Raw genomic sequence first — 20512 nt, forward strand, 5'->3', positions numbered from 1 at the left:
GTATTCAAGAATCGTACACATATATACCTGTGAAAAGAATATCACTTACATTATGAGTGCATAATACGCTATTATCTTTATTGATCATGTGCGTATGCACTTCTTGTGAAAATAATAATGATAATAAATCACTTATGTTATCTAGATATACAGATATATGCACAATGTGAGAAATCCACCGAAGGCGTCCAGAATAGTAAAAGTAAAAATTATATTACTACTGAATAATATATATTAGGGCAGTGTTCCTAACACCCTTAGGGTCAGTTGTCCCTATGTAGAGTAATAGATCTTCTCTATAGGGATTGTGCTGGTAATAGATGCCGCTGCTGCTGGCTCTGATAACCCATTGATTGAAATATAACTCTGAACCAATGCTTGTACTACAATTCCTAATTCCTATAGTATCATTATAAGCAATGCAGTGGTTACTAAGCACAGAGTAGTATCAGCTTCAATAATAGTGGTAATCAGGTAATCCACCAATATAAGCTGTTCAGTAAAGCAAATAGTTACTATCTCTGTTTGCTATAATACCCTGGGGTGATCCCCTGTGCTGCTATCTCGAGTGGTAATTTGTCTGTCTTCCTAAACTCATAAGGGGGGTACTCACGGAGCGATCGCTGCTTAAAATCTAAGCAATCTGACTAGATTGCTTAGATTTTAAGCACGATCGCTCCGTGTGTAGCCTCCTTAGCGATAGCGATGCGCAGCCCCGCGCATCGCTATCGCTGCTGCTAGATTGGCCTGCATGCAGGCCAATCTAGCGGGTCGCTCACTTCACCCGCTGGGTGAAGTGAGCGGCCCCCCCGTCTCCCCCCGCACGCTCAGCACAGATCGCGCTGTGCTGAGCGCCGGGAGAGATGTGTGCTGAGCGGTTCGCTCAGCACACATCTCTCTGCCATCGGTCAGTGAGTACTGGCCTATACACACAGCCTGCTGAGCAAATCCTAATTGCTAATTGCTGCAGCTCTATAGAGATCAGTGCTGGTGCAGGTAAAGTATCACTATCTTTTATACAAAATACTACATTGCATACAACATTTTAAGGAGTGTGGTGGCCCACTAACAAGCCGAATGCATGTTTCGCTGTACGGGCAGCTTTAATGAGCCTCGTTAAAGTTGCCCGTGATACTTTACCTGCACCAGCACTGATCTCTATAGAGCCGCAGCAATTAGCAATTAGGATTTGCTCAGCAGGCTGTGTGTATGAGTTTAGGAAGACAGACAAATTACCACTCGAGATAGCAGCACAGGGGATCACCCCAGGGTATTATAGCAAACAGAGATAGTAACTATTTGCTTTACTGAACAGCTTATATTGGTGGATTACCTGATTACCACTATTATTGAAGCTGATACTACTCTGTGCTTAGTAACCACTGCATTGCTTATAATGATACTATAGGAATTAGGAATTGTAGTACAAGCATTGGTTCAGAGTTATATTTCAATCAATGGGTTATCAGAGCCAGCAGCAGCGGCATCTATTACCAGCACAATCCCTATAGAGAAGATCTATTACTCTACATAGGGACAACTGACCCTAAGGGTGTTAGGAACACTGCCCTAATATATATTATTCAGTAGTAATATAATTTTTACTTTTACTATTCTGGACGCCTTCGGTGGATTTCTCACATTGTGCATATATCTGTATATCTAGATAACATAAGTGATTTATTATCATTATTATTTTCACAAGAAGTGCATACGCACATGATCAATAAAGATAATAGCGTATTATGCACTCATAATGTAAGTCAGGGCCGAAACTAGGGGGGGGCTAGGGGGGCAGGCGACCTGGGCGCCAGATTGGAGGGGGCGCCGAGACCCCCTAACACCCGCCACGGCACTTACTTTTAAACCCCCTTCTCCCGAGTGCCCAGCTCGGGTGGCGGGGTTTCGCGGAATGACGTGATTGCGTCGTGACGTCACGGCGCAAACGCGTCATTCCACGAAACCCCGCCGGAGGAGGGAGAAGGGGGAGCCCGGAGCCGCGCAGACGAGGAGGGAGAGGCGGCTGAAGAGCGGCGAGAACCGCTTCAAATGTAAGTCAGCCCCTCTCCCTTCCTCTCTCTCTCTCTCCCTCCACCACCTGCCGCAATGTGTAAAATGGGGACCTGTGCCTGCCGCAATGTGTAAAATGGGGACACTTGCCAGCGTACTGTGTAAAATGGGGACCTGTGCCTGCCGCTATGTGTAAAATGGGGACACTTGCCAGCGTACTGTGTAAAATGGGGACCTGTGCCTGCCGCTATGTGTAAAATGGGGACACTTGCCAGCGTACTGTGTAAAATGGGGACCTGTGCCTGCCGCTATGTGTAAAATGGGGACACTTGCCAGCGTACTGTGTAAAATGGGGACCTGTGCTTGCCGCAATGTGTAAAATGGGGACACTTTTTCCTGCCGCAATGTGTAAAATGGGGACACCTGTCTGCCGCAATGTGTAAAATGGGGAATGGGGACACTTGCCTGTCGTACTGTGTAAAATGGGGACACTTTTTCCTGGATATGAAATTTATGTTAGAAAAGGCAGTTTTTCAGGTAAAAAAGTTCTGAAAGATATATATATATATATATATATATTTTTTTTTTTTTATTCATTTATTTTTTATTTTATTTATTTTATTTTATTATTTTTATTTATTTATTGTAAAATATATTATTATTTTTTGTGGGGGGGGGGGGGTGTCAAATGACTACCTTGCCCCGGGTGACAAAAATCCTAGTTTCGGCCCTGTGTAAGTGATATTCTTTTCACAGGTATATATGTGTACGATTCTTGAATACCACATACATCAGTGAAGTAACAATATTGTAAACCCTCTACCCTGTACATGAATCGGTGTTGCAACAAATGTTGCTCTTATGTTACATTAGTGTCAGGATATTTTGCAACATACTCTCCTTCTATTTCTAAATAAATGGGGACTGAAATATACTCACTCCATGCCTAGAGTTGTAAATAATTATTACTGCAGTATCTCAGTACATCTTTCAATTGACTCCATCACTACAGGGGGCATATTTGGATGACCCTGGACTCATGTTAAGGCAGCGTTACTGATGCATTCAGAACGCAGTACGGAAGGAGATACATAGCAATCTGTAATAGAAGGCACCAGTGGTATAATACACATTTTTATGTCTCAACCATCAGTACCATTGGAGTGAATGCTCTCTATTTAAGAGCAACTCACCTGCACATTACTATTAACTAGGGAAGAGGCATTTCACTGTGTTATATTCTCCACTGTATTCGCGTACCAGAGGCAGTGTCCCATTTATAACACCCCACTATTTATGGTAACATTTAATTGTTCCACACGATACCAATTACATCTAGGACTGGTAAATATCACCCAGTCTACATCCTGAGTGGCTATTGTCTCACTTATAAATAATTATACTAGTTGCAGGAGTCATTGTGGTGACCCCACTTTTTAAGAATCTGTCTCACACTTTCTTCTCTTTATTTTCACGTATGTGTTTGTATGTGTCATGTTTTTAACCTCTATATTTTGCTGTATGTGTCCCATGACAAGGACCTTCTCAATATTAATTAAGGTAATAAAAGTTACGTTTTATTTTTGATAATCAACCCAATTAATTGATACAGTGCACCCAACTCAACAACCATCTTTCTAGTTCTCCTCATTTGTCCTGATACCTTGGTTATAATAGGGTCGCACCCCCAGAGAGGCATAAAGTCTAATTTAGACACACGTTTATTGGGGTCTAAGTGATTTACTCATCAAATAAATTGTTCAAGTGTGCAGATGTACCTCTCTTTTTTTGTGTTCTTTCAAAATATCTCAACAAGAAATTTTTTAGCATAGGGGTGCCGTGAAAAAATATTCTGATACTCTAGGGTGCCGTGATTCAAAAAAAGTTAGGGAACCACTGGTGTAGGGAACAGTAAGGTAGGGTGAGTGTAGGGAGCATGTAGGTAGCAGCATGGGAATGCATTCACAGCTTCCACCTCAGGCCCATTGTATGTATTTGGACACTTCTGTATTTCACAGAAAGACAGATACATGTAAGAAGCATCTGACAAGGACAGTCATACTGTACATGAAAATGAGAGATCAGTGGGCTCAGATCTCTGAAAACTGAGCCCACCCAATCGTCTAGTATCTGAAGAGCTGTGTGCTGCTGACATCTGTACTGACTCCACTCCAGTGCTAAGCTGAACTATCTGTCCACTCCAGTGCTGAGCTGACCTATATGTCCATCCACTATAATGCTTCTGAGCTGCACTATCTGTCCTTCCACTCCTGTACTGAGCTGACCTATCTGTCCATCCACTCCAGTGCTGAGCTGAATAATTTGTCCAACCACTCTAGTGCTCTGAGCGAACTATCTCTCCATCCACTCCAGTGCTGCTGAGCTGAACTATCTGTCTATCCACTCCAGTGCTGAAATGACCTATATGTCCACTACAGTCCCCTTAGTGTTAATATTGGCCAAGCTAGATACAGTATAGGTAGCTAGCAAGTCTTTGTGAATTATTTTTTATAGTGCAGGAACTTGAAAGTTACATCTATTGTCTAAGTGTGTCTAAAGTGTAACACTGGTATTGCATTTTTTGTCAATGCCCACAGTGCAGCTGCGGCTAAGAGCTCCATTTAGGGAAGCTTTAATCCTTGATCCTTTTTGTCGGATGCCTGCAGTGCAGCGCAGAGCTAATATTTTTGTACAACTGATATATGCTGTAGGTGCTGTACTTCACTGCATTCACATAAATATAAGTAGTGTGACTCCACTGGCCATACCCCAAAGCATTCACATAAATAATATAAGCACTGTGACTCTGCAGGTCGTATCCCACTGTGTTCACTTAAATAAAATAAGCACTGTGACTGATGGCAATACCCCACTGCATTCATATAAATTATATAAGCATTATGACTCTGAAGGCAATACCCCGTAACATTTACATAAATAATATAAGCACTATGACTATGCATGCCATACCCCCTACTTCACATTACATATAAGCACATTGAATTTGCAGTGTGAGTTGTCATTTTCAAAAAGAGTTCAAATAAATACTATAATTGTTTTTTGTTGAACTTGTGTGTGTTGTACCCCACAGCATTCACTTCACATAGGCATTGTGAGTCCACAGTGTGAGTTGCCATTTTTGAAAATAAAAATAAAAAACATAAATACTATAATTGTTTGCTATACAACTTGTGTGTGCTGTAGGTGCTGTACCCTGCTATAATTTTACATTACCTTAGTGAGTCTGCACTGTGATTTGTTATTTGCAAAAAAGGTTAAAATAAATACTATAGTTTTTTTCATACAACTTGTGTGTGCTGTAGGTGCTGTACCCCACTGTGGTCACTTTGCATATGTTAGCCGTGGCGGGTCTCGCCCTCGCCCGGCCGTTGCTTGGCAACGGGGCCGGCGCATCATGTCCGCCGTGCCTTCTCCTGCTTCCTGCATAATGCCTGGCAATGGAGGACGCTGTGCGCAGTGAGTCACCGGGTCCTTAGCAACGGGGACGCTGGAGGCGGACGTTGTTCCCTGTTGCCATGTAATTTACAATCCACCTGTCAGCTCTGGTCATGCAGCAGGGCAGCTGCACGACATCAGTAATTTAGGTTCCCTGCAGCTATTGGAGGGCTCCATGTTATATTCTCCCTCAGTGCCTGACACAGACGCCGGTGATAGCTTCTGCTGAGCTGCTTCCTGTCTTGGTGTGTTCCTGTCCATAAGTCCTGTGGTATTGCCTGTTCCTGATCCAGTTATCCTGTGTCTTGGCATCCGCTGGTCTGCTGTCGGAATTCTACCTGTATTTATGCCGGTTTCGTGAGTAGCGGCCTTGTCGCATCTTACGGCCTTGGCCGTAGCTTTTTATTATATTTTGCTTTGGATTTTGCAGAGTTCTGCGTGTGCTGTCGTCGCTGGTACACAATAGTATTGTGTTGGCGTGTGAACAGCATTGCCTTTGTTGTAGTTTGTCCTGGCGGCTGTGCCACGCATATTTCCTTTGAGCTCTGTAGCACCCCTAACTGGTTATTTCCATCTTTAGTTAGAGGTTCCCCTTGTTGTCGCCCCGTCTCAGTTTACGCCTTGTTTCCAACTAAGACCAGGGGCATCGGAGTTGGGCAGACCTAATCCGCCCTTCAAATGCGGCTGCCGTGGGCCCAAGCAACCATAGTCTCACAGGCGTAGACTGACCACGTAGGCAAGACAACGGAGTCAGGGCTTTGTAGGGGTTGATGCTGGGCTCCGTTTCCATTGCAGCATTACGTTCCTGTGCTTGGGGCTTGCCCACCCTGAGTACCAAGTACAGTGAACATAACAGCATAAGCACTGTGAGTTTGCAGTGTGAGATGTAATTTGCAAAAAAGTTCAAATAAATAAGTACTATAGATTTTTTTTGCACACATTGTGTGTGCTGTAGGTGCTGTACCTCACTGTGTTCACATAAATATAAGAACTGAGTCGACATGTATCATGATGAGTTGATAGAAGAGCAAGAGCAGCAATCAAGTTCTAGTGCCATGGCTGCTGCAATACATGATAGTACTACAACATCTAGTAAAGGTGGTTCAGGGGCAGAAAGTTTAGGAAAGGGCACCTGAAATCAAAATATTTTACACTGTTAAAAAAGGAGTTAGAGGTGTCACAATAAAAAAAAACAATTCAGTTCCCCAAAAAAGAACAAACTATGTGTTCACAAATCCTTGAAGAGAGTCTAGGGGTGTTAATGTTAGCTTTATGTGAGTCTGATATTTATCAGACTGTACTCATAGAGAAGCCTCCTTTGCCTCCTTCCACCATTTTTGCACCATCTGCAAATGTGGGAATGAGCAGTATAAGTAAAGATGGTGATGATGATGATGACGATGATGATGAAATAATAGAAATTGAGGAAGCTACTATGGAAGTGAAACAGGATGAGGTGAATATTTGTGTACTATCTGATTCTACTGAGGATGAGGATGCTGATGACATTGTTTGTGTAAGTCAGCAACCAGTGACAGCAGTTCTTGCCCATGTTAAAAAGAAAGCAATTGTGATGCCTGGGAATAAGACTAAAAAGCCAAGTCTTGGGTGTAGGATTATTTTTACCCAAATCCTGACAACATTTGTGAAAGCATCTGCTACATTTGTGAGCCAAAGTAAGTAGACATTTGGATGTAAACCATCTAGGCACCTCCTCCATGTTACATAATTTGCAGTGATTTTATGAAATATATTAATTTGTTGTAATTAGCACCCTCATCATCAACTTCAGCAGGGACTGGAGGTAGTCCTTCCAAAAAATTGTTTTGTTGGGACTCAAACAATCTAAGCACTTAAGCCACAAAAGTGGCAGTCCTTGTCGCTGAAGTGCTTGGTTTGTTAAACTGTGCATGTCCTTCACAAAGTACACAGAATATTGTAGAGAAGGTAGCTTGACACTATTGTTAAGTATCTATGCATATGTAGACCTTTAGACATACAGTACTTAGACATTTTAATGCCATGTGTGAGATAGGTGACTGATGTCCCCCTTTTAATGTGGGAACTAATCTGATGAGTAGAGGGGCATGTTAAAAAAGATGGTGCACAGGGAAGCATGTTTGAAAAAATCTGGTGAGTGTGTGAAAGAGAACATGTTGGGTACAAGGGCATGCATAAAAAAAGTTAAAGTTGTATCTGCAACAAAAAGAATGGTGAATATTATGGTTCTGGCTGGTTAGGAAGGGGCTATGGGGCAGATGTACTAAGCCTTTGAGAGTGATAAAGTGGGAAGATATAAACTAAAAACCAATCAGCTACTGTAATTTCTGCAAAAATAGCCTATAACATTGCATTTAGGTGCTGATTGGCTGGCATTATCTCTCTCCACTTTATAACTCTACAAGGCTTAGTACATCTCCACCGATGTGAGGAAGAAACATCTCACTTACATGTCTATCCTGCCCACCATCTTCTGGCTCACATGCCCACCATATTTCTCCCTGATGGCCATCAACTCATATGTTTTTGTCACAATGGGCATCAGAATGATAATGCATAGACCAGGTATCTCATTTACCTTCCTGTCTTTGATGTCCTCCACCAATGTTGGATCCACTCCAGCCACGTCTAAGGAATTTAAAACTCCCACCACAAGGTCTCATCCACTGGAGATTGAGGCTTCTGATTTTTTATTGAATTAATAGCTCACAGAGTTTCCTTCTTTATTGTTAAACTACTTGGGTCTTCAGCCTCCAGACCATTCTGACACTGATGCCCATTAGCCTCTGCTGCAACATGACTCTCAGTTTCCAATTTGTCATCATATACTCATGAGATAACACTTCTGAGGAAGAATCCATTTGGATATGAAACATGTTAAGCCATGTGGCTGTGTACACTGACCGGCTTGTGTGGGGATTCACTTGCTTTAACCTACCAAGGAGGTGCTGGGTAGCTGAAGCACTGTGTATAATCCTGGATGCAACCTGGTCTGATGAGTATGTGATGTCCTTGCACTTGAGATACTGTAGCTGATGTATTACATACTTGTATTTATTTTTACTTTGTGAGTGCAGTTTATATAAAATTATTTTACCCTTATCAAGGGTGTCTGCACTACTGGTTTTTGTTTTCTTTCATGCGCATATAATGCAAATTATTTTTTATGCTCATTAACGAAAATTGGATGAAAAGTGACCAATCCAATACACCACTTCACCTATGAGGAAATGACCAATGGGAGTAATTCCAAGTTGATCGCAGCAGGAACTTTGTTAGCAGTTGGGCAAAACCATGTGCACTGCAGGGGAGGCAGATATAACATGTGCAGAAAGAGTTAGATTTGGGTGGGTTATTTTATTTCTGTGCAGGGTAAATACTGACTGCTTTATTTTTACACTGCAAATTAGATTGCAGAGTGAACACACCACACCCAAAACTAACTCTCGCTGCACATGTTAAATCTGCCTCCCCTGCAGTGCACATGGTTTTGCCCAACTGCTAACATAATTCCTGCTGCGATCAACTAGGAATTACCCCCATTATTCTTTATGTTAAATAATTGATTCCAATACATGGTGGAACTTTGGGGGTCATTCTGAGTTGATCGCTAGCTGCCGTTGTTCGTAGAGCAGTGATCAGGCTAAAAATTGGCATTTCTGCGCATGCTTATGCACCGCAATGCGCAGGCGCGTCGTACAGGTACAATGAGCATCATGGGTTTACACAGAGTCTAACAAACAGTCCTGTTGCACGGCCAAAGGCAGGAAGATTGACATGAAGTGGGTGTTTCTGGGTGTCAACTGACCATTTTCAGGGAGTGTTTGGAAAAACGCAGGAGTGGCAGAAAAAACACAGGCTGGGCGTTCGCTGGGTGGGTGACATCAAAAGCCGTCCCTCCATCATTAGAATCAACGCACACGAAGAGTAACTACAGGGCTGGTCTTGTTTTGCACAAAAAGATTTTGCAGGCGCTCTGCTGCACATGCATTCGCACTTCTGCAAAATGAAAATACACTCCCCAGTGGGCGGCGACAATGCGTTTGCACGGCTGCTAAAAACTGGTAGCGAGCAATCAACTCAGAATGACCCCCTTTGTTTTAAGAAACTCTGGAAACTAAGGGTGATTTTTTTCTATATGGAACTATGGTTTCAGTGTTTTTTGCGCAAATACTGCATTTTAATACTTGTATATTGGAGGTCATAACGAGTTGTTCGCTCGCTAGCTGATTTTAGCAGCCGTGCAAATGCTATGCCGCCTCCCACTGGGAGTGTATTTTAGCTTAGCAGAAGTGCGAATGAAAGGATCACAGAGCAGCTACAAAATTATTATGTGCAGTTTCAGAGTAGCTCCAGACCTACTCAGCGCTTGCGATCACTTCAGACTATTCAGTTCCTGTTTTGACGTCACAAACAAGCCCTGCGTTTTTCCAGCCATGCCTGCATTTTTCCTGGCACACCTGCATTTTTTCGAACACTCCCTGAAAACGGTCAGTTGACACCCAGAAACACCCTATTCCTGTCAATCACTCTGGGCCAGCAGTGCGACTGAAAAGCTGTGAAAGTCCTTGTGTGAAACTACATCATTCGTTGTAATAGTACGATGCGTGTACGCATTGCGCCGCATACGCATGCATAGAAGTGCTGATTTTTTGCCTGATTGCTGCGCAGCGATCGAAATCTGCTAGCGAACAACTTGGAATGACCCCCATAGTACTGTTTTAAGGTTGTCTTTGAGATTTCCTTTTAATGCTGTTTTGCTGCATTATTTACCTGTTTTTGTGCATGGTTGCAGTACTTTGCACATTTACCCCTACAACATTGCAAGGATGCGTACTGTAGCTGCTACAATCTGAATCAAAGGAAGAAAGAAACATTATCAAATGATGAAAAAAAGAAAACAGGATCTAAAATGAAGGCGATAATTATTGGATATATCAAGAAATATATCAGGGTTTTGAAAAATCTCTTCAAAAGCTTTTTTCTGGTAAAGATTTCCCTAGCAGAACGGTTAATCACTGTATTCTGGACTGTGACATTTTAAAACATTCACGAAAATCACAAATGTCTTTGAAAAAGATTTATTGTAGGTGACGTTTCCTCCGCAAATAGTTTCAAAAATATTTATGAAAATATTGATTATATCCTCTGACGAAACCGCTGTGAGATAGGGGCGGAGAAACGCGTAAGGACCTTCTAAACAACCCATTCACTGAAAGTGTCTCCACGGCTGTGCTACAAAGAAAGCCGTTTACGGACATCACAGAGCCGCCGCTGATACGGGAGTCTGCTGCTAATACTCCAAGGTGCATGTGAATTATACAAGTCCGGTAAGAGGGATCCTCTTTTTGCTGCACAACACGATACCGGACACTGTCAGCCGAGATCAGACGGGGGTGAAGCATAGCGCCGGGATATCATCATATCGGCGCCCTCCCTCCGCCTGTTCCCACAAGTGTGCTCACAGCAATAATTTACGGAGGAAACACTGCATGTTGGCGTGCTTGCCACTATAATCCTCATGTTGCCACTAGACTGACCAATTAAAAGGAGACAAGTGCAATACGGGCTATTTATCTCAAGACCCCACAGCAACTATTACTATTTTTGAATCTAATGAACACTGTCATTATGGACTAATGCATTATTGGAGACACGAATGAGAGAGTTATCTGTTACAGGTATTATATGTCTACTTTTTGGATATATTAAATTGTATATTATTGATTTTTAATAAATTATAATTTTTTTGATTGAAGCGCTTCCTGATATATATTCACTTACTATATATCCTTTATCTAGATACCTTCAACAATGCTACACAGCTTTTGTAAAGATTTTAGCTTTCAGATTAAGTAGTGACTTTTTAAAGTCCTTATTCTTCAGACAGTATATAAAAGGATTTAGCATAGGCACTAACACAGCATACAACAAAGCAATGATCTTGTCCAGTTTTGGGAAATAACTTGATGTTGGCTTAATATGCAGACAGATTATAGTCCCATAATAAATGATCACACAGGTTAGATGGGAGGTGCAGGTGGAAAATGCTTTATGTTTCCCTTCTGCAGATTTTATCTTCACAATGTTGGAGATAATATATATATATGAAACTAATATAATCAGAAATGAAGAAAATGCCACCAAAACCCCTTCAACATAGTTTAACATTTCCACCATGGATATATCACTGCAGGCAATCATCAGCAATGGGGATACATCACAAAAAAAATGGTCAATAGGACGACCTGACCAAAATGACATATTAGATATAAGGACAGCATGTCCATTTGGGATCGAAAACCCCACAACCCAAGAAGCAACTGAGAGACCAACACATTTTGTAAAACTCATTACAACAATATAATTAAGAGGGTGACAGATTGCCACATAGCGGTCATATGCCATAGCTGTGAGCAGGATAAACTCAGTACCAACTAGGGACACAAAGATATACATCTGGATTATGCATCCTGCAAATGAAATCATGTTATGTTTTGTGAAGAGCATATGAAATAGTTTAGGCAGAATGTTTGATGTAGAAGCGATGTCAATGAAGGAAAGGTTGAATAAGAATATGTACATGGGAGTGTGCAGATGGGAATCTGCAGAGAAGAGAGCGATGATGGTGAAGTTTCCCCAAAAAATGATGACATAGGCAAATATAAGTAATACACCAACTGGGAACTGCAACTCTGGTTCACCAAACAGTGCCAGAAATGTAAAGCCTGTCACATTAGAACAAACTCCTAAGTTCATTTTTAGGCAGAAAAAACCCTGTACAAATGAAAATGTGTTCTATATTTACAGTAATATGTGGTTAATATAACATTATAGTTAAAAGTATAAAAATATTATATACCCATATCTAGTATATTTGGATTTGAGAAGAGAAGTCTACAAGGAAAACCTCAACACATATAGCATTGAGGCTGCTACACAGCTAGTCTTTTATTTTGTTGTAGTTTTTTGTCCGTTTAAAAACACACTAGATTACTTTTCTTTTTTTGAATCCCTGCACCTCCTTTTTTTTCCAGACTCGTGGAGCTGGAAATTTCTACAAAATACAAAGAAGGAGGGCACTCATAGTGTACATCAAATTTATTACAATAAAAACAACAAAGCAAAATATCCAGGTACAACAATGTCAGACTCGTAACAAGTTTCTCACCCATGGACTTTTTACCACATGATGTATACATATATTCTCCATGGCAAACCAGAACACCGCTCCTGCACAGGCGCTGGGACCATATGCCATGCTGCCAGCTCATGTACCAAACGTGGCCTATCTGATTTGAACTTGTTGCCTGGGTCCGGTCTTCACGTTGCACATGCCTGAGGTGTCCTGATGAGCCGCGGTTTGGTACATGAGCCAGTGGCACGGTGTATGGTCCCAGCACCAGTGCAGAAGTGGTGTTCCAGTTTGCCATGGAGAATATATGTATACATCATGTGGTCACCAGTCCACAGGGGTGAGAAACTCGGTACGAGTCTGACATTATTATACCTGGATATTTTACCTGGTTGATTTTATTATAATAAAACTGATCAACACTTAGAGTGCCCCCCTTCCTTGTATTTTGTGTGTATGTATGTATGTATGTATGTATGTATGTATGTATGTGTATATATATATATATATATATATATATATATATATACACACAGTGCATCTGGTAAATATTCACAGCTCTTCACTTTTTCCATGTTATGTTATGTTGCAGCCTTATTCCAAAATGGAATAAATTAATTTTTTCCCTCCAAATTCTACACACAACACCCCATAATGACAACATGAAAAAGTTTTTTTGAGATTTTTAAAAATGTATTAAAAATAAAAAAATAAAAAAATCACATGTACATAAGTATTCACAGCCTTTGCCGTGATGCTCAAAATTGAGCTCAGGTGCATCCTGTTTCCACTGATCATCCTTGAGATGTTCCTACAGCTTAATTGGAGTCCACCTGTGGTAAATTCAGTTGATTGGACATGATTTGGAAAGGCACACACCTGTCTATATAAGGTCCCACACTTGACAGGGCATGTCTGAGCACAAACCAAGCATGAAGTCAAAGGAATTGTCTAAAGACCTCCGAGACAGGATTGTCTCGAGGCACAAATCTGAGAAAGAGTACAGAAAAATATCTGCTGCTTTAAAGGTCCCAATGAGCACAGTGGAATCCATCATCTGTAAGGGGAAGAAGTTCGGAACCACCAGGACTCTTCCTAGAGCTGGCCGGGGCCCTAGTCAGGGAGGTAACCAAGAATCCGATGGTCACTCTGTTAGACCTACATCATTCCTCTGTGGAGAGAGGAGAACCTTCCATAAAGACAACCATCTCTGCAGCAATCCAACAATCAGGCCTGTTTAGTACAATGGCCAGACAGAAGCCACTTCTTAGTAAAAAGCACATAGAAGCCCACCTGGAGTTTACCAGAATGCACCCGAAAGACTCTCAGACCATGAGAAACAAAATTCTCTGGTCTGGTGAAACAAAGATTGATCTCTTTGGCATGAATGCCACATGTCATGTATGGAGGAAACCATGCACCATCCCTACAGTGAAGCATGGTGGTGGCAGAATCATGGTGTAGGGTTGTTTTTAAGCAGCAGGAACTGGGAGACTAGTCTGGATAGAGGGAAAGATGAATGCAGAAATGTACAGAGACATCCTGGATGAAAACCTGCTCCAGAGGGCACTTGACCCCAGACTGGGGCGACGGTTCATGTTTCAGCAGGACAACGATTCTAAGCACATGACTACCCTAATCAAAGGAGTGGCTTCAGGACAACTCTGTGAATATCCTTGAGTGGCCCAGCAAGAGCCCAGACTTGAATCTGATTGAACATCTCTGGAGAGATCTGAAAATGGCTGTGCACCGACACTTCCCATCCAACCTGATGGAGCTTGAGAGGTGCTGCAAAGAGGAATGGGTGAAACTGGCCAAAGATAGGTGTGCCAAGCTTGTGGCATCATATTAAAAAAAAACTTGAGGCTGTAATTGCTGACACAGGTGCATCAACAAAGTATTGAGCAAAGGCTGCGAATACTTATGTACATGTGATTTCTTAGGTTTTTTATTTTTAATAAATTTGCAAAAATCTCAAAAAACTTTTTTCACATTGTCATTATGGGGTATTGTGGGTAGAATTTTGAGGGAAAAAATGAATTTATTCCAGTGTGGAATAAGGCTGTAACACAACAAAATGTGGAAAAAGAAAAGTGAAGCATTGTGAATACTTTCTGGATACATACACTATATATATATCGTCCTATAGACCTGGCACTCCCCTTAAATGGATAACATTGCTCCGGTGCCCTCTGAAAGCATACACATGTCCTCATAGAAAAACAGCGGCACTCTGGAGTCTTTTAAAAGATGATAAGGTGCAAAATGTAATCCATTCTAAACATCAGGTGACCAACGTTTCGGGGCCGTGGCGCCCCTTCGTCAAGGTGATACAAGTGTAAAGCAAAAAGTGACATACCTTATATGTGAAGGAAGACCCGCGAACGGGACACACGCCGTGGGAGGGAGTTAGGAACTGCATCCGTCCCTCATTCATCGCGCTGTGCACACAATCCGCGTCACTGAGCCGCCGCAGACGTCACTTCCTGGAGGCCGGAGTTTACTTGGTAACCTTGGTAACAAGCGCTCTTTAGCAACCAGGACTCGGCTCGGCATCGGGGCTGCGGTGAGAAGATTACATATGTGAAATAAACAGTGCTGTGCCGATCCAATATACATGGAACTAGTATGTAGATTAATGCAAGGAACAAAAAAAGCAAATAGATGGAAATAGTGATTAATACATACAAAACCGTCTAGTTATAAAGGACAATCAAGGTTTGAGATCAGGATTGTGTGTCAGCATGTAAATATTGTGCCTCACTCTGCACCTAGATGTCCACCATGGTGGATACCCACGAGCATGTAAGGGCACAATACCATGTGACCTAAGTAGAAACCTGCTTACTAAATGCTATTTTTCTATAAAATGAAAACAACAGGCAGGAATAGAAATGCAGTCTAGTCACATATAAAGTTATTTGTTTGTTGCATGAGTGCTAACGTTCATACAAGCTCAGTCCGGGATGTTATTGAAAAACACTCCACTGAACCTTATCATTAAGGCCCTTGGGTTTGATGGTATCCAGGCTATACATCCATCGTGCCTCCTTTCGTAGGAGTTGTCCACCTCGGTCACCCCCCCTGATGGATTTAGGGATATGGTCAATGATTTGGAACTTTAATTCCTGTAATAAATGTCCTTGGTCCGCAAAGTGTTTTGCCACTGGCTGATCCGACGGTTTTCCAGTGAGGGCACTTTTGATGGCTGAGCGGTGCATGGCCATGCGTTCACGTGCGCACCGTACAGTTTTGCCCACATATTGTAGCCTGCAGGGGCATGTAATCATATATACTATATGAGTGGTTGTACAGCTGACTACATGTCTAATGGTAAAGGCTTTGCCCGTGGATGTAGACCTGAAGGTAGGCCCTGATGTCATACTTGTGCAGGTTGTGCATCCAAGGCACCTGTAGCACCCTGGCGTTTTGGTCAAGAAATTAGTTGACACATGCTCTTCAAAACCCGTGATGTCCGTATGGACAAGAAAATCTTTGATACTTTTTCCTTTTTTGTAGCAGACAAGCGGGCGTTTATCCCTAAAAGTTGGTAATTTTTTATCTGTGGCTACTATCGGCCACATTGCTCTTACGGCCCTGGGCAAGACAGGACTGGACGTGTTATATTTAGTAACCAGTGGCATGATTTGTTGTTGTGGTTTTGTCTCTTTTTTCAACAACTCTACGTGGGGTATCTTCATTACCTCCTGTTTGTGCCTTTGGAGTTCAGTCAGGTTATATCCCCTGTCGGAGAAACGCTCCACCACCGTGGACAGCGCTTGGTCCAATTTTTGTGGGTCGCTAGTGATTCTGGCAGCTCTCATTAGTTGGGATCTGGGTAGTCCCTTCTTCAGTGCCCGGGGGTGATGGCTGCTGGCTCTCAAAAGGGTGTTTCTGTCAGTCGGCTTATAGAATACTTCGGTGTTTATTTTTCCTCTTTCCAGGGTGACTTTGACATCGAGGTAGCTAAGGGAGGCTTGGTCACTTTGTGCAGTGATCTTTATCGTGGAATCTCTGTTATTGATCCTGGAGACCAATTGATCGAACAATTCCTGGCCCCCGGTCCACAATATAAATACATCATCGATGTAGCGTGCATAGTATAAGATGTATTGGCTGGTGGTGACCTCCGAAAAAAACATCTCCTGTTCTTCCTGGATCATAAATACATTAGCAAAGGATGGGGAGACATTGCTCCCCATCGCACACCCACTGGTTTGGCAGAAAAATTTGCCGTCAAATAAAAAATAGTTTCTTATTAACGTGAGTTCCAGTAGCCTAAGAAACAATTTCACATCAAACGATGTTAGGTTCTCTCTGATCAGAAATTGTTCCATGGCTCTAAGGCCACTCTTGTGGGGGATGCTGGTATACAGGCTACAAATGTCGATGGTGCAAATTAAAGTGCCTTCCGGTATGTCTTTGAGTCTTGAAAGTTGATTCAACAAAGAGGTAGTGTCCTGGACGAACTTCGGCTGTCTGGAAATGAGTGGCTGTAAGATGCTGTCCAAAAACATGGAGACGGGCTGATATATGGATTGCTGCGCAGAAATTATCGGCCTGCCCGGAGGGGAGGTTGCATTCTTATGTATTTTGGGCAGAAATTGAAAGTCCAGTGTGACAATTACAGAAAAGAGCTGGTTCGATTTAAACGCAACAAACGTGCAATTGTAAGGGAGGATTATGAAACCAACAAGGTATACCGATGGGTATCTGGTGGTGAACCAGGAAACCACCGTCCTTATAATCAGAGAGCCAAACATTCCTGGTGCAAACGGCATGAATCTCGCAGTAGAGATTATGCAACATCTAATAGCGATAACGAATTTAACATAGCTGATTCAGATGGCCCTTCTGATAGTACTAAGACCCCTTAGGGGTACCCCTGCGGCCGTGGAAGCCACCAAGCAAAGAGGGCGGCCACCCGCAGGGGCAAACAGAACCGCAGGCTCCAGAAGCAGCACCCCCAGGAGAAAAACTTAATTTACAACCTGTCAGACCGCACGCTTACTGAAGAGGAAATAAGAGTCCTTAGTAATGGACTATCTTTCATACCGACGAATAAATTTGACAGTCTTACCTGGCAGGCGGAATTACACCAATTTTCCCGTAAACTACGGTTGCAGGAATATTTTCAGGATCATCCATCTGTTCCTACAAATGAGTCACACCAGGACTTTCTTAAACAAAGACTCAAATCATCTTTTGACCCACAGTCTAACAACCCTTCTATTAAGACGTTTACTAGACTGCTTGAAGATTCTGTAACCAAATACACTGCCGCATCTACAGCTGTCAATTATAACTTATCTAGATCTGACTATGGAGCCTTAAAACAACTAGGTTCATACAGGGATATCATTATCCGCCCCGCCGATAAGGGGGGCGCAATAGTGGTTATGAACCTGTCGGACTACAGGTCTGAAATCTACAAACAACTAGCCGATAACACGGTGTACATGAGCCTTCCCTCTGATCCCACAGTACGCTTTAAAACCGAACTGGATGAAATATTGGACCAGGCCCATGAGTCGTCATTAATTTCCAATAAACTACGTAACGCTCTCAAACAAGAATTTCCTAAAGTCCCTATATTGTTTACGGTGCCCAAAATACATAAGAATGCAACCTCCCCTCCGGGCAGGCCGATAATTTCTGCGCAGCAATCCATATATCAGCCCGTCTCCATGTTTTTGGACAGCATCTTACAGCCACTCATTTCCAGACAGCCGAAGTTCGTCCAGGACACTACCTCTTTCTTGAATCAACTTTCAAGACTCAAAGACATACCGGAAGGCACTTTAATTTGCACCATCGACATTTGTAGCCTGTATACCAGCATCCCCCACAAGAGTGGCCTTAGAGCCATGGAACAATTTCTGATCAGAGAGAACCTAACATCGTTTGATGTGAAATTGTTTCTTAGGCTACTGGAACTCACGTTAATAAGAAACTATTTTTTATTTGACGGCAAATTTTTCTGCCAAACCAGTGGGTGTGCGATGGGGAGCAATGTCTCCCCATCCTTTGCTAATGTATTTATGATCCAGGAAGAACAGGAGATGTTTTTTTCGGAGGTCACCACCAGCCAATACATCTTATACTATGCACGCTACATCGATGATGTATTTATATTGTGGACCGGGGGCCAGGAATTGTTCGATCAATTGGTCTCCAGGATCAATAACAGAGATTCCACGATAAAGATCACTGCACAAAGTGACCAAGCCTCCCTTAGTTACCTCGATGTCAAAGTCACCCTGGAAAGAGGAAAAATAAACACCGAAGTATTCTATAAGCCGACTGACAGAAACACCCTTTTGAGAGCCAGCAGCCATCACCCCCGGGCACTGAAGAAGGGACTACCCAGATCCCAACTAATGAGAGCTGCCAGAATCACTAGCGACCCACAAAAATTGGACCAAGCGCTGTCCACGGTGGTGGAGCGTTTCTCCGACAGGGGATATAACCTGACTGAACTCCAAAGGCACAAACAGGAGGAAATGAAGATACCCCGCATAGAGTTGTTGAAAAAAGAGACAAAACCACAACAACAAATCATGCCACTGGTTACTAAATATAACACGTCCAGTCCTGTTTTGCCCAGGGCCGTAAGAGCAATGTGGCCGATAGTAGCCACAGATAAAAAATTACCAACTTTTAGGGATAAACGCCCGCTTGTCTGCTACAAAAAAGGAAAAAGTATCAAAGATTTTCTTGTCCATACGGACATCACGGGTTTTGAAGAGCATGTGTCAACTAATTTCTTGACCAAAACGCCAGGGTGCTACAGGTGCCTTGGATGCACAACCTGCACAAGTATGACATCAGGGCCTACCTTCAGGTCTACATCCACGGGCAAAGCCTTTACCATTAGACATGTAGTCAGCTGTACAACCACTCATATAGTATATATAATTACATGCCCCTGCAGGCTACAATATGTGGGCAAAACTGTACGGTGCGCACGTGAACGCATGGCCATGCACCGCTCAGCCATCAAAAGTGCCCTCACTGGAAAACCGTCGGATCAGCCAGTGGCAAAACACTTTGCGGACCAAGGACATTTATTACAGGAATTAAAGTTCCAAATCATTGACCATATCCCTAAATCCATCAGGGGGGGTGACCGAGGTGGACAACTCCTACGAAAGGAGGCACGATGGATGTATAGCCTGGATACCATCAAACCCAAGGGCCTTAATGATAAGGTTCAGTGGAGTGTTTTTCAATAACATCCCGGACTGAGCTTGTATGAACGTTAGCACTTATGCAACAAACAAATAACTTTATATGTGACTAGACTGCATTTCTATTCCTGCCTGTTGTTTTCATTTTATAGAAAAATAGCATTTAGTAAGCAGGTTTCTACTTAGGTCACATGGTATTGTGCCCTTACATGCTCATGGGTATCCACCATGGTGGACATCTAGGTGCAGAGTGAGGCACAATATTTACATGCTGACACTCAATCCTGATCTCAAACCTTGATTGTCCTTTATAACTAGACGGTTTTGTATGTATTAATCACTATTTCCATCTATTTGCTTTTTTTGTTCCTTGCATTAATCTACATACTAGTTCCATGTATATTGGATCGGCACAGCACTGTTTATTTAACATATGTAATCTTCTCACCGCAGCCCTGATGCCGAGCCGAGTCCTGGTTGCTAAGGAGCGATTGTTACCAAGGTTACCAAGTAAACTCCGGCCTCCAGGAAGTGACGTCTGCGGCGGCTCAGTGACGCGGATTGTGTGCACAGCGCGATGAATGAGGGACGGATGCAGTTCCTAACTCCCTCCCACGGCGTGTATCCCGTTCGCGGGTCTTCCTTCACATATAAGGTATGTCACTTTTTGCTTTACACTTGTATCACCTTGACGAAGGGGCGCCACGGCCCCGAAACGTTG

General features: G+C 42.6%; 1 protein-coding gene across 1 annotated transcript; it reads right to left on the reverse strand.

The window, feature by feature from the left end:
* Positions 1 to 11283: 11283 nt before the first annotated feature.
* Positions 11284 to 12225, reverse strand: LOC135057389 (olfactory receptor 1C1-like). The gene has a single exon (XM_063963280.1). It carries the CDS (start codon positions 12223 to 12225, stop codon positions 11284 to 11286), a length of 942 nt encoding a protein of 313 aa, XP_063819350.1.
* Positions 12226 to 20512: the final 8287 nt, after the last annotated feature.

This window comes from Pseudophryne corroboree, chromosome 3 (genome assembly GCF_028390025.1).
Source record: "Pseudophryne corroboree isolate aPseCor3 chromosome 3, aPseCor3.hap2, whole genome shotgun sequence".
Classification (NCBI taxonomy): Eukaryota; Metazoa; Chordata; class Amphibia; order Anura; family Myobatrachidae; genus Pseudophryne; species Pseudophryne corroboree.